The sequence below is a fragment of the Trachemys scripta genome, chromosome 10, assembly GCF_013100865.1.
Source record: "Trachemys scripta elegans isolate TJP31775 chromosome 10, CAS_Tse_1.0, whole genome shotgun sequence".
Classification (NCBI taxonomy): domain Eukaryota; kingdom Metazoa; phylum Chordata; order Testudines; family Emydidae; genus Trachemys; species Trachemys scripta.
In genome coordinates, this window is record NC_048307.1 from 49,376,842 (window position 1) to 49,390,871 (window position 14,030).

Sequence of the window (14,030 nt, forward strand, 5' to 3'; positions counted from 1 at the left end):
CCTGAAGGGGAGAGGAGAGAAGGCTTTCAGAACAGGGTGCCTAGTCGGTGGAGTTCCTAACTCCACTTGAGCAGTCCCTGCTCGGATGGAGCATAAGAACACCATAGGGATGTGCAGGAGGGCAACTCTCCTCCATGAGTGCATTTTGATAATGATGATCTTTCAGTAATCATATTACATAAATTGAAGGATAAGAATTAAGCCTGTTTGAATTTTTGAAGTGACTTGTCACATGAACACTGCTGTTAAACAGAATATTTATGTAATCTATTGTACAAGTACTATATTACTGACTGGGACAAGGTTACAGTGTTTTGTGGGGGTTACTAGTAAAAAGTCAACTCCCACGTGGCATGCAGATTTAGGCACTTCATATTAGACATCTTAACAGTCCATCTATTTCTAAAGGTTCGTCTGATAGGGGAATACTTGGCTTTGGGGGTCAGTGGGAGAACGCATCTGAGCTTAAAGCATCCAACCAAAGCTGCTCCCTGGAAATTAAATGTATTACCCTTAAAGTAGACAGGAGCAGCAGAAATTAAAAAGTTGCAGTGGCTTGGCAAGTGGCCATCACAGTCATACTTCCAATAAACCCACCAAGGGGTACAGAAACTGATGACTTTCCCTGAAAAGGAGGCTGGCTAAGAGCTTACAGAGGAAGAGCATTGGCAGGAAAGTCTCTTGCCCATATAGAAAAAGGGGATGAGTCATCTACTTGTTTTATTCCTATTTGCTTGCTGCAGTTTGGTAACTGTGAAGGAAGCACCTGGCCTGGGACCCTATGTAAAATGGCCCTTGTTGTGTTTGGTTCTGTTAAAAGATTGACAATTACAGCACTTCAGATAACTTTGTTGTCTATCAGGATCCAGAAGGTTTAGTGTCTGTTTTACATCAGGGAATCTAGAGTCTTGTTACAGCAAGGCAGTATTTTTCATTACTATTCACTTATTTGGTATGCTAAGAGGTGCTACAACAGGCCTCCCAACAACTTGGCCATTCCCCTCCCTTACCTTGGAAGAAACCACATGGTGGTTGGTGTACTGGAACAATAACCTAGAGGTGCGACTTATTTGTGCATGATCGGTCTATGTCTCAAGCTGGCCATAAGGATGTCCTAGACATTACATGCCAAATTTTCAAAAGAACGGTTTCCCATTTGTAGGCCTTTCTGCTTCCAAAATTTTCACCTGCAATTTTGCACCTGAAGTTGAATTACACGTACACCTCAAGTACATAAAAGACACAATTATTCTGAGGTATACTCAGAATTTGTTCTGAGGTTCCAAATCACAGGTATATGTTTTGCAATGCAAATGACACCTACAAAAGGAGAGGCTGGGCCTCAGCCCTTTTAAAAACAAACCCTAAACTCCATTTCCATTTTGTTTCAGATAGCTTATGTGACAGTGTACCCCATAAGGATTTATGGGGGCGGAGGGGGGATGCTTATAAATGTATGTACGACATAACTGGAATATGTTTTGTGCTGCCTGTGCCATGTAATATATCTCTGTAAAGGTTATGGTCTACTATATCTATTCATCCTATTTGTACATGTATATCATTTTCTACTTGAGGTTAAGAATATGGGCTGTATGCTTGCTTGGTTTCTAAGTAAGCTTTGTGAGGCATTTGGTCAGCTTCTTTAGGAAGGAATTCGCCAGGTTAAGTACCTGATCAGGAAACACTTGGGGAACAATGCATCTTGGAATGCTCCAATCTACATAAGAAGTCTTCCTGGAGACATGCAAGATACCATGTGGACAATGGCTTCGGCCTGTAAAGACTGAGTCATGCAGGGACATGTGACTTGCCCAGGTGACTCCAAAACTCCATCTTGGAGCTGGACTTTGCATAGAAGGGAGGAGGGGGGTCTCCACCCACAAGAGAGAGTCTATTTAAACCCGTGGGAGACCCCTCCATTTTGGTCTTCAGCTGGCTAAGGAAGGAACCTCTCCACCCCTTCAGGATACTTGAAGGGAACTGGAACAAAAGACAGTAACTATAGGGGTTGTGAATGATTTCTGGACCCAGGTTAAAAGGAGATTTGCCTGTAAAAGGGAGCATTCTGGAACTTGTGAGGAACTTACCTGTATTTAGTTTGATTAGACATAGATTTGCGCAGTTTATTTTATTTTGCTTGGTGACTTACTTTGTTCTGTCTGTTACTACTTGGAACCACTTAAATCCTATTTTCTGTATTTAATAAAATCACTTTTTATTTAGCAATTTACTCAGAGTATGTATTAATACCTGGGGGAGCAAACAACTGCGCATATCTCTCTATCAGTGTTATAGAGTGCGAACATTTTATGAGTTTACTCTGCATAAGATTTATACAGGGTAAAACGGATTTATTTGGGTTTAGACCCCATTGGGAGTTGGGCATCTGAGTGCTAAAGACAAGCAAACTTCTGTGAACTGTTTTCAGGTAAACTTGCAGCTTTGGGGCAAGTGATTCAGACCCTGGGTCTGTGTTGGAGCAGACAGGAACGTCTGGCTCAGCAAGACAGGGTGCTGGAGTCCTGAGCTTGCAGGGAAAACAGGAGCAGAGGTAGTCTTTGCACATCAGGTGGCAGCTCTCAAGGGGGTTTCTGTGATCCAACCCATCACAACTTATATATGCATGAACTAGCTTTCTGATTTAGCAGAAAGCACCAAAAACAGCACATAAATTACTCAATTGCTATGCACTTTTGATTCTTTGGCCCTGGGGATCATCTATGCACGCGACCCCAAAAAAACGGTATAGAAATTCGCATAAATCTATATCTAGAGCAGACCCTAAGCTGGTGTAAACTGTCATAACTCCATTGACTTCAATGGAAATTTTCACCAGCTGTGGTTCTGACCCCTGCTGTGTAGAAGAAAGCAAGGTATTTACCTCATGGTCATGGGCAGTCTGTCGCGTTCCATCTGAAACAAACAAAAAGATAAGATGATCTTGGAATGAAAGAGAACTGAAGGAGAAAGTTAGCTGTACAACCCAAAAGCACAACTACACAATCTGTCTAGTTATACTATAAGGGATTTAGCACACAGTATCTCTATCTATCTTAGGTTTTTCTAATGCACCTGTCACAAGGCACAGTAGTGTGTACATAAACCTAATCACTCTGCATACACACATGCACACTGGTCTAGGAAACACAGAAGACTATGTTCTAAGCAGCGTAACAGTCACAGGGCTTTATAAAAAAAGTGTTTGATATCTGCTAGTTGACTATATGCCTGGGATATTTTAGTACTCTAGCTAACAGAGTTGCCGTACTGGGTCAGACCAATGGTCTGTTTAGCTCAGTATGAATAGAATCATAGAATATCAGTCCAACCCCCTGCTCAAAGCAGGACCAATCCCCAACTAAATCATGCCAGCCAGAGCTTTGTCAAGCCTGACCTTAAAAACCTCTAGAAAGGAGATTCCACCACCTCCCTAGGTAACCCATTTCAGTGCTTCACCACCCTCCTAGTGATCCTCTCTTCCGAATGTGGGCTGAGTTTTCATGAAGGCACTATTTTTGTTATGGTTTAATACCTTGCCGATGTGATTTGCCTTTCTGCCTGTCCTGTGCTTTCCTGCTAAAGACTTTGTAGGCCTCTGTCTTCTGGTACTGCTCCAGTTCCCGCATGTACCGTTCCTTATCTCTGTCTGCTTCATCAAGGTAGCGCTGCAATAAGAAAACAGAGTATTTCAGGAAAAAAAACAAACAATCAGACACATGATCATCTTACTTAGATAAACAGGAAAGGAATGGAGAAAAATGAGTGAGAATGCCTGAGAGATTCAGAACACGGAAACCTGAGAAAGGATAACCAAGGCAAGAAAGGATAAAAACAGAGAGAGAAGCACTCCAGAATAGTAACATATTTTATCCAACTCATCATCCTGTTAAACTTACTTCTTGACTAGACTGATTGCAATAGTTTACTTAGATGCTGAGGTGACTTGATACCAGGCTATTCAATGCAGCCAAATGCTATCTTCACTTAGGCTAGGTCCACACTACCCGCCCGATTCGGCGGGTAGAGATCGATCTTCTCGGATCGATTTATTGCATCTCATCTGGATGCGATAAATCGATCCCAGAAGTGCTCCCCCGTCGACTGCGGAACTCCTGCTCGCCGAGAGGAGGAAGCGCTATCGATGGGGGAGCTTGCCTACGCCGCGTGGACCCGCAGTAAGTAAACTTAGTTTGATCTAGGAAACGTCGACTTCAGCTACGCTATTCTCATAGCTGAAGTTGCGTTTCCTAGATCGATCCCCCGCCCGGTGTGGACCAGCCCATAGCCAGAAAATATTTATGAACTGGATGTTTGTGGCCAGCACTATGTGCTGTTGAACAGGAAGCTCTGGTTGTGGATCACCCTTAGGGGCTCAGATTTTTGCTAAGGTGTGTCAGTCTTCCTGGAGCAGAGTATTGTGTTTTCTCACCTTCAGACCCCTAGAAGAAAGGCCAATACCATGCTGCAACACGTCTTGTCCTCTCATCTGATAGGGGAGACAGCTGTAGCTACTATGAGAGAACAGCTTTGTCACGGTTCCCTCCTCACTCTGAACTTTAGGGTACAGATATGGGGACCTGCATGAAAGACCCCCTAAGCTTATTTTTACAAGCTTAGGTTAACGGTATGCTGCCACCACCAAGCGTTAACCAAATATTTAGGGAGAGCCACTTGGAACTCTGCCTTTCCCCAAATATCTCCCAAGTCCCTAACCTCCCTTTCCTGGGCAGACTTGAGAATCCCCCTCATCAATTAGTCCTGGTGAACACAGATCCAAACCCTTGGATCTTAAAACAATGAAAAATCAATCAGGTTCTTAAAAGAAGAATTTTAATGAAAGAAAAAAAAAAAAAGGTAAAAGGAGTACATCTGTAAGATTAGAATGAAAGATAATCTCACAGACAATCAGATTCAAAACCCAGAGGGTTTCCCTCGGGGCAAAACTTTAAAGTTACACAAAGAACCCAAATTTATCTTCCCTCTTATTTGCAAAAGAACACAAACAAGAAAATAAAAGTAAATCTAATACATTCCTTCTCTAAATACTCACTACCCTACAGGAGTTGGATGGTTCCTTCTTTCTCTGTGTCCGGCAAAAGCACACACAGCACAGACAAGAGACTTTTTTCCCCCTTCCAGATTTTAAAGTATCTTGTTCTCTTATTGGTCCTTCTGGTCAGGTGTCAGCTAGGTTATGTGAGCTTCTTAACCCTTTACAGGTAAAAGAGGAATTAACCCTTAACTGTATGTTTATGCCAAGCTTACAGAGAGAATAGAACCAAGAGGGGTCTGTCAGTTTAAGCCTTAGTGATATTTCAGTCTGTTTTTTAAGAAATAATCTTGAAGGATTTTCATACATCTGCTTAATGCAGGGAGCGCTGGAACAATATAAGGAAACTGCTGGACTGCAAACCACTTAAAGAATAGTCATAACACAACATGGAAATTAATGGGACCCTTTCATCAAAAAGCTCCCTTCCCTGCTATCATGTTTCAGTACAATATGCTTAAGGCTTTTTCCCCATACAAGTTTATATCATGCTGTATTATGCAAACCTATTCATATTACTCAGGCAAAACCTTAAAAGTGACCTCATATGCTTTTATATCCATTATATCAACAGATCAGTACATCTGGCTATCACACGTTCCATGCATTTGGAACATTATTTTGCCTTAACACTGTTGAGGTCACTATTAAGATTTTGCAAGTTTGATGACACTGGAGTACATATTACTTCTGAGTACCTGTTGGAGATGGAAATGAAAGCCTTATGGAGCATTAGAGTAAATTATTGACAATGTTGTAGGCAATCTGAAGGTGGAAAGGAATGCACAAGTCTTACCCCCTAAACTTCTTATAGCCATCCTTTTATGGCTTTGGGTGGATAGCATGTGTCCTGCTGCAACCCTACCTGCCACTAAATGCAGTTTTTGTTTGCCAGTTTTCTAGTTATTTTTATACAGCTTTGGTGTACCTTAGTACATAGCTCTCCTGATACGGGGAGAAAGATCCATAGCTAGACTGCTGTCACTTGATTGACAGGAGTAATTGCTTGTCTCTTTGGAGACCAGCCAGTGGAGAGAAACTTGAAACATGCTTTTCCACTGGGTTATGCAAGTACTCTCTAGTCAGCAGTAGAATACTGATGATCAGGAATTCTGGATTTGATTCCTGACTCTGGAAGATGAGTGTGGTTTACAGTGGTTAAAGCTAGGAGACCCAAAACCTAATTTAGTCATACTGGGGTTTGTCATGTTAGAGACCTGGGTGCCAGGCCTAGAGTGTCCTTGTATAAGCAATCTGCTAACTTATTTTTTAAAAATGGGATAGGGAGGGGACGGGTGGGCGGGGGGGAAGTGTTCAGCAGCCCTTCCCTGTCTTCTAGGTTTGGATTCAGGACCTGATTCAATAATAAGGGTAGTCCAGTGAATGCCACAGGAATTTAAACAGCAGTTAAAAAAGGAAGGATTTGATTGCCTGGTCTCTTTCCCAGCCTTCCTTAGGCTACAGAGTTATTTGTTAAGGGAGTATCTGTCTTTTTTTTTTTTGGGGTCCCTAGAAGTGAGTGACGGCAATCATTCTGCAGCAGATTTGTCATCAAATTCAGCAAGCTGACCTTGACACACATTTTCTATTATGGTTAAAATGTTATCAAATGCTGTATGGACAAACACTATCAATGTGTAACTGATATTCTAGGAATCTGCACATGAGGAGCAACAATGTGAACAAAGGACAGAATGTTTTGATTTCTTGGAAAAATGGCTACAAAGAAAAAAAGACATTTTGTTAAAAAACAAACAAACAAACAAAAAAACCACCCAAAGGATTGATTTCTGAGCTCTTGTTCTCTTTGTATCAATTCATTTTTCATCAAAAAACTATGAAAAATTCAAATAGTACACAAAGTTTATATTCTATGTTTTTGACATTGAAATGAGATTTTTACAAAATAAAGGTTTAAAGCTTCTGTTAAACTGAACTCTCTCATGCAATCTTAACTACAGTGAAGCACCGTACTCTCCAACCAGAAATCAGCTACAAATAGTACAAATTGAGTAGTGATGCTGGTATCCGCTCCAGAGGAAGGAAGTAAAGGAACAGACTAAGCTGGCCATTGCCTTAATTCACATATGAGGTACAGTGCAGAAGGCCCAGGTAGACTGATGAAGAGAGATGCACCATATTCTGGTTGAAAGAAAAACAAATTCTCATTCCTGGGATAATTTTAGTCTCTATACAAATCTAACAAAACACTCTCACTAGCACAACTTACAGAGCTATGCTTTCTTTACATGGCTAGCAGACCTTGAAAATGGACAAATATATTGTCAAAAAAACAGCTCTGCCCCAGCTAGTTGTGAGCAGCCCATCCCTTCTGGTCTGCCTATCTTTCTCTTCTGAAAGATTCACGCGTGTCCTGCATATACTCTTCCAATGTTTATCAGGCCTATGTAATTTTCCACCAGCAATGACTGGCGAGAGATACTTTGGTCCCAAGAGGGTTCCTTCCTTTATCTCTTAAGGACCTTTGCACCCCACCTAAAAACACCTTCCTAAACACGGTCATGGTCAAACACAGATGTCAACTTCCTCAGTAAGCAATAGTGTTCCCATTAAACAATAATCAAATCCCCAGCAAGGAAAAGGGAAGTTAATGGTACCCGTTTCTCCTCAGGAGGCAGCTTACTCCACTCATTGCCCAGCATCCTGGTGATCTCTGGGAAAGGAACTTCAGGCATCTTCGCTCGAAGCTGTTCCCTACGCTCATTCATGAATCGCACATACCCTGTGAGGGGGGATTTCGGGGCATTGCTGTCCCTAAGGGGTTTCTTCCTCTTTCTCCCTTTGGACCAGCCTCCTCGTTTAGTTCTTTGCTGCAAAATGAAACAGAAGAAAATTCAGACTGAAGGGGGGGAGGGGGAAATCAAATAAATAATTTTACCCCTGAAAGGAACAAATATTCATGTCTCAAACATTTTCACAAGGAATATGTGGCTGCAATATAAGCTTCTTCACTTATCTTCTCTGTAAAGTTCAAACTTCACTTTAGTCTAATCCTGACCTTCTTCTAAACAAAGTGAGACAAATGAGCCTGATTATCAGAAATTGTTTTATAACATCACTGCAGGTCCACAGGACAATAAGATATCTTCATCATTCCACTAAGATTCTCCTGCTGTAGGACCATGAGTTGAGACCAGCGTCACCACACTGAGATCGTACAACAAATGACACGGAAACATTTATTTAGGAACATAGCACACGCTGTAATGAACTTATCTTCTTCACTGTCCTACCTCTAGCAGTGACACATACTAGTTACTTCAAAAAGAGGGGGGTGGGGAAACAAACAAACAAACAAAACCAGTGTAGTTGGACAATTGTGCTATATTATGCCATGAGATATTTCTTCCTGACCACCGCCTATAATTATCTTATGCCAGGAAGCAGACAAGTAAATGCTCATGAAATTGTCATCCTAGCTAATGTAACTGCAGATGTTATTCTTATTCTAAACAAAGTGTCTAATCTTTTTGGAAATTTACAAAGCCATTTGCCCCAGTATCTTATTGTAGAAAGTGCCACATATTATCTACCATACTGTATATTAACTAATATTTCCCCTTCTAATCTTTTGCATTCAGATGTTATGTTTCCCAGTCTTCTTGTATCATGGAATAATGTAAACAGGTGTGTACTACTGGGCTTTCCCTCCCATGCTCACTGTTGTTATGGATATCATTATAAATTGCTTTGAACTTTTAAAACTCCTTTCATCAGAAATTTGAAGAGCTTTACAGAAGCAGTTGAGTATTGTCCCTAGTTTACAGGTGGAGAAACTCTGAAGTAGGGCAGTTAAATATTTGCTTGAGTTTTCTGAACTCCCTGTTTCTGTAATAATCTCTGGACTATGCTATCTTCTTATGCTATATAGTGCTATCATGTATCCCTTCTTTTAATCTCTCCTGGAATGGAAGGCTTCTTATTACTTTGATTGCCTTTCTTTGGCATTTCTCTGCTTCTGTTGTAGTTCTTTTGAGATGAGGTCATCAAAACTGAATATAGCTTCAAGAGTGGACACAGAATTAAACATTTGCTTCAGTTCTTAAACATTCTAAATCATCAATATCAGTAAAGATGATACACAACTCGAGTCTAAGAAGCATTAGCAACGCTTATACCTTTCATTAGAGTATCTCAAAACATTTATAGAGGTGGATAAGTATGATTATCCCCATTTTACAGATACGGAAATGGAAGCACAGAGAGGTTGTGACTTGTTCAAGGTCACAAAGTAAATCAGGGAAAGAACTGTGAATAGCACTCAGGTCTGAGTCTCGGTCCCCTACTCAAACCATTAGATTGTATTATTTCCCCAGAGAAATGAAAGAAAGAAAGGTAGGCAAACCACTGAAATAGAAATCTCTATTTGCTAAACTAGGGAGTATCACAGATGTCACTCTTGGAGGGTCTGTCTGCCTGCTGTGTTTTCCTGACTATAGGAAAGTGGTTGTGCAACAGAGGAGAAATAGCTATTATGACAAAGCTCCTCCTCTGCCTTGGTGGGTCCTGCGCTTATTGGGGGATTTGCTCGCCTCAGATTCACGGCAGACCTCAGTTTGGCCACTTTTGCTAATGGCTCAAATCTGCCGTTCACTCAGCTAACCTCATCACTGGCCAGCATGGGGAAAAGGAAGGAGAACAACCCACACAGTCTCTGCTGATCCACTTAGTGGGTCGGGGGACAGGCCAGGGACCTTCCCCTCTGGTGGGACCACAGTCCAGGTCAATTCCTCCTGTATCCAATAGGGAGTTGGGGGGGATGAGGGGAACCCGGGCCCACCCTTTACTCCAGGTTCCAGCCCAGGGCCCTGTGAATCACAGCTGTCTACAGTGTCTCATGTAACACCTGTGTGACAGCTACAACTCCCTGGGCTACTTCCCCATGGCCTCCTCCCAACACCTTCTTTATCCTCACCACAGGACCTTCCTCCTGACGCCAGATAGTGTTTGTACTCCTCAGTCCTCCAGCAGCATGCCCTCTCACTCTCAGCTCCTTGCGTGCCCCTCACTGACTGAAGTGAGGTCCTTTTTAAACCACGTGCCCTGATTAGCCTGCCTGTCTTACTGGATTCTAGCAGCTTCTTAATTGGCTCCAGGTGTCCTAATTAGCTGGCCTGCCTTAATTGGTTCCAGCAAGTTCCTGATTGTTCTAGAACCGCCCCGTTACCTTACCCAGGGAAAAGGGACCTGCTTAATCCGAGGCTAATATATCTGCCTTCTATCACTCTCCTGTTGCCATCTGACCCGACCCTGTCACACTATAGAAAGTAAAGAGATGAAAAACAGCCTCGTAGATATGGTGGATGGATGAAAACTGGTATCCTACTAGAAAACACTTAAATGAATAAAGTGACAGATGTGGAGGAGAGCCCATGGTTTGCTCTCTCAATCAGTTAGTCATTTGTGTTACTATATTATTTCAGCTCACCTCTTCTTCAAGTCTCTGCTCGCTGCTTTCAGCTGTATTAGAAGACTCATTTTGCAGCAACTGAACTTGTGACAAGTCCTCCACAAAGTCTGGGTTGTTCACAGACTGCGAAGCTCCTCCACTGTATGACCCCTCAGAGTGGGCTAACCTGGAAAATCAAGTTGTGTGAGAAAGTGCAGGCATTATCACAGTAATCTACTTCCCCTCTGCTCCTCTGAACTGTGCAATGATGTTGAAAATATTATGCAACTTTGAGGCCAGACAAAAGGTGAGACATTACAAAAACAGCAACTCAGACAGCTGTATGTTCCATCTGGCTATGTGATTTCCAGGCCACTGTCTACAGCAGTTACCAGGGATTTAGATAAAGCTCTTCTAGGTCCTGATGGAGACAAAACAGTCCTAAGAAAACTAACTTTTGGAGAAACTTGTGCTTACACAAGTCAAACACAAACAAAACTAAACACTATCTGATTCAAATAATAATCAAACATGCAGTCATATGAAGGGAGGTTTAGAGCAGGAATGAAAACACATGAACCCTGCAGCTGTATTCAGGAGAACACCAGCAGAATGAGAAAAAATGTACAGAGTCTTATTTTCATCCTCCTCCAAGTGATTGCACCTTCTTGTATGCATTTCCTATAGCCCTGTATAAGTGTTCTGTGCCATTGGGATTTGGGATGGAACTCTTTGCAGTATTGTCTCCTGTTGACACACCTGGATATCTGAAGCAGACTCCAGGATCATTAGTTCCCACTAGGCCCCTGAATGGCTGCTATTCTTTAGTCAAGAGATGTTGAAGGTGGTATTTCATTCAATGGCAGCACTCTGTAGGAATAAGGCTGCCTGTGATATGGAGGCCAACAGTGCAGCTATATGGAGGTACATGATCTATGTCAGGGGTCCCCAACGTGGTGCCTGCGTAAGTGCGCCCACGTACTGGCCGGCGGACGAGCATCCGCCTAAATGCCGCCGAACGCTGCTTACCAGCGGCATTTCGGCGGATGCTCGTCCGCCGCCACGGTCCTCGGTGGCTCGTTGTCTGGCGCCTGGCAGACAAAAAAGGTTGGGGAACCACTGATCTATGTGGATCCCCAGAGTTCTGCATGGATCTTGGGGATTTGCTGTTTTAGGGCAACAATCCACTAGTCATTCTAACCATTGTTCTTAATGGAACAATTCATAGATCTGTACAATTTTGAGATCTGCTCCCTGTGTATAGTCAAAGCTATAGCTGCTTAGTCAATGGACAAACAACTTTTACTACTTTTTTCTCCTGTTAGCAACGTTGAGCTAACATAGCTGCAACAAAGCGAGATTAATTCTTATTCTGATTTGTGCAACATCAGATGTGTTAACCAAGTACCAACTGCAGAATTTTAATTTTCATGTACAGAGAGTTGTACCTCTATAGCACCTTATCTTGAAATACACATCGGTTGGGCCAGGTTTACTGATAATGATACACAACCCAGATAGAGACAGGCTTGACTTTCAGATCTCAGGTTGAGATTGCAGAGCCAGCAGTTAGAAAAAACAAAAAATGGTTTATTATACACTAAGCATATTGAGAGAGAGAGAGAGAGCGCGCGCGTGAGCGCCTATAGAACCCCACAATGATATTTTCAGTCACTTCTCAGATTTTAACCCACTTTAGGCATCACAACCTTCCAATCTACTAACAAATACAGAGTAGGGAAAATTTTGAGTGTGATGCATAGATTTTCAATGAGAGGTGATGAAAGATCATTCCCTTAATCCCTCCTAACAGCATGTCAAGATTCCTCCATGCACCACACTTGGGCCTAGTCTTCACTTACCGGCTGGTCCGGCGGCACGCCATCGATGTTCTGTGATCGATTTATCGCGTCTGGTTAAGACGCGATAAATCGATCCCGGATCGATCCCGGAAGTGCTCACAGTCGGCGCCGGTACTCCAGCTCGCCGAGAGGAGAACGCGGCGTCGACGGGGGGAGACTTCCTGCCGCGTCTGGACCGCGGTAAGTCCGGACTAAGGTACTTCGAATTCAGCTACGTTAAACCTTAGTCCGAAGTCCGGACTAAGTGGGGACCAGGCCTTGGTGTCAGCAAATCTTGAGGCCCAGAGACGTGGGGCCAAGTTCAGACCTGGTACAAGCAGGTGCTTCTATGTTTAATTACATAGAATTGCACTTGCTTATGCTAGATCTGAATTTTCCCTTTGGAGGTCTAAAGAATAGAAAAGAAATCTGTTAAAGCACAACCATGCTTAAAAAAAAAAAGTAATCCTGAAAAAGAATCTAATCTTTTGTCACTGAGTCCTTAAGACAGGGCCACTGCTTTATAGCCTGTGCAAATAAGGACAATTTGTTTGATAGACAGGAAGAGTATTCATTTATCAGTTCTGTTCTTGGACATCCCTTAATCAAGAATAGGGAGTACTTGTGGCACCTTAGAGACTAACAAATTTATTAGAGCATAAGCTTTCGTGCGCTACAGCCCACTTCTTCGGATGCATCACGAAAGCTTATGCTCTAATAAATTTGTTAGTCTCTAAGGTGCCACAAGTACTCCTGTTCTTTTTGAGGATACAGACTAACACGGCTGCTACCCTGAAACTTAATCAAGAATGTAGCTTTAACAGAAATTCAGTGGTGCCACTGGAGCACAATAAAGAAAACAATCACTATATCTGCAGACCCACTCTAGAAGGCTGTCCTTGGAAAACAAGATTTTACAAGTACCAGAAGAGTACAAGAGAAAATTAATGGTGCTCAATTGGTCTAGTAGCAAGAGTGTACAATCAGGAGTACTTTCTCTAGAGAGTCTGCAAAGAGAGAATAGCTGTGAGCTGAGTTTAGAGCAGCAGTTACTTACCCAGTTGTGGGCATATCACTACTCTCCTTTGAGCCATCATCATCTGCAAACAGTGGGGGTAGGGATGAGCCGGCCATCAGGTTCTCCATACCTCTGTGAAGAAAAGTGGAAGCAAAATTAACATTTGAATTACTTCTCACACATGTTCTGCCCATTTAATGATCTGTCTTTGTAAGTCTTACTTAACTGACAGTTCTTAAAAGCCAAACAGCACATCAGCCTCAATTTAATCCTGCACCCTGGTCAATCTTTTGAATTATTTGGACCTAAAGATTTGACTGTGTGACGTGAACCTACCAATTTATATTACTGGGTTATCCCATGTTAGTCCCATCAGTCAGGTATTTGTAATCAGAACTGAAGATTGTTGGCATCTTAGTAGGAAATAACATGCTGCCTACCTACCTAAATCCTCCTTGCAGTTTCAATTTGAGTTGGTGTTTTCACTTCCTCTCCTGACTCCTGTACTTTCACAATGTATTGGAATGCACATATTTGTTGCATTGCTCCTCATATGTGGCTACCTTGTTTTCAAGGTATAATATGACATACTAAGTTCACAAGCAAAATGGGCAAGCACTTGTAGCATGATGTAATTCTCATTGAAAGATACCAGGTTGCCAGAGCAGACGTGGCTTCTTTTGTGTCCTCACATTCGCCAGTCGGAGA

At 42.3% G+C, this 14,030-nt stretch overlaps 1 protein-coding gene across 4 annotated transcripts in view; it reads right to left on the reverse strand.

The window, feature by feature from the left end:
- The window catches only part of HMG20A (high mobility group 20A), a 74,309-nt gene that overhangs the window by 13,561 nt on the left and 46,718 nt on the right, over positions 1–14,030 (reverse strand). For all 4 annotated transcript variants that reach the window (XM_034783579.1, XM_034783577.1, XM_034783580.1 and 1 more), the window contains exons 2-6: positions 13,362–13,454; positions 10,503–10,650; positions 7,672–7,884; positions 3,536–3,668; positions 2,885–2,916 (exon numbers count right to left, since the gene is read on the reverse strand). In XM_034783579.1, the coding sequence (XP_034639470.1) occupies positions 2,885–2,916; positions 3,536–3,668; positions 7,672–7,884; positions 10,503–10,650; positions 13,362–13,454 (619 nt within the window). The remainder of the gene's footprint in view (positions 1–2,884; positions 2,917–3,535; positions 3,669–7,671; positions 7,885–10,502; positions 10,651–13,361; positions 13,455–14,030) is intronic.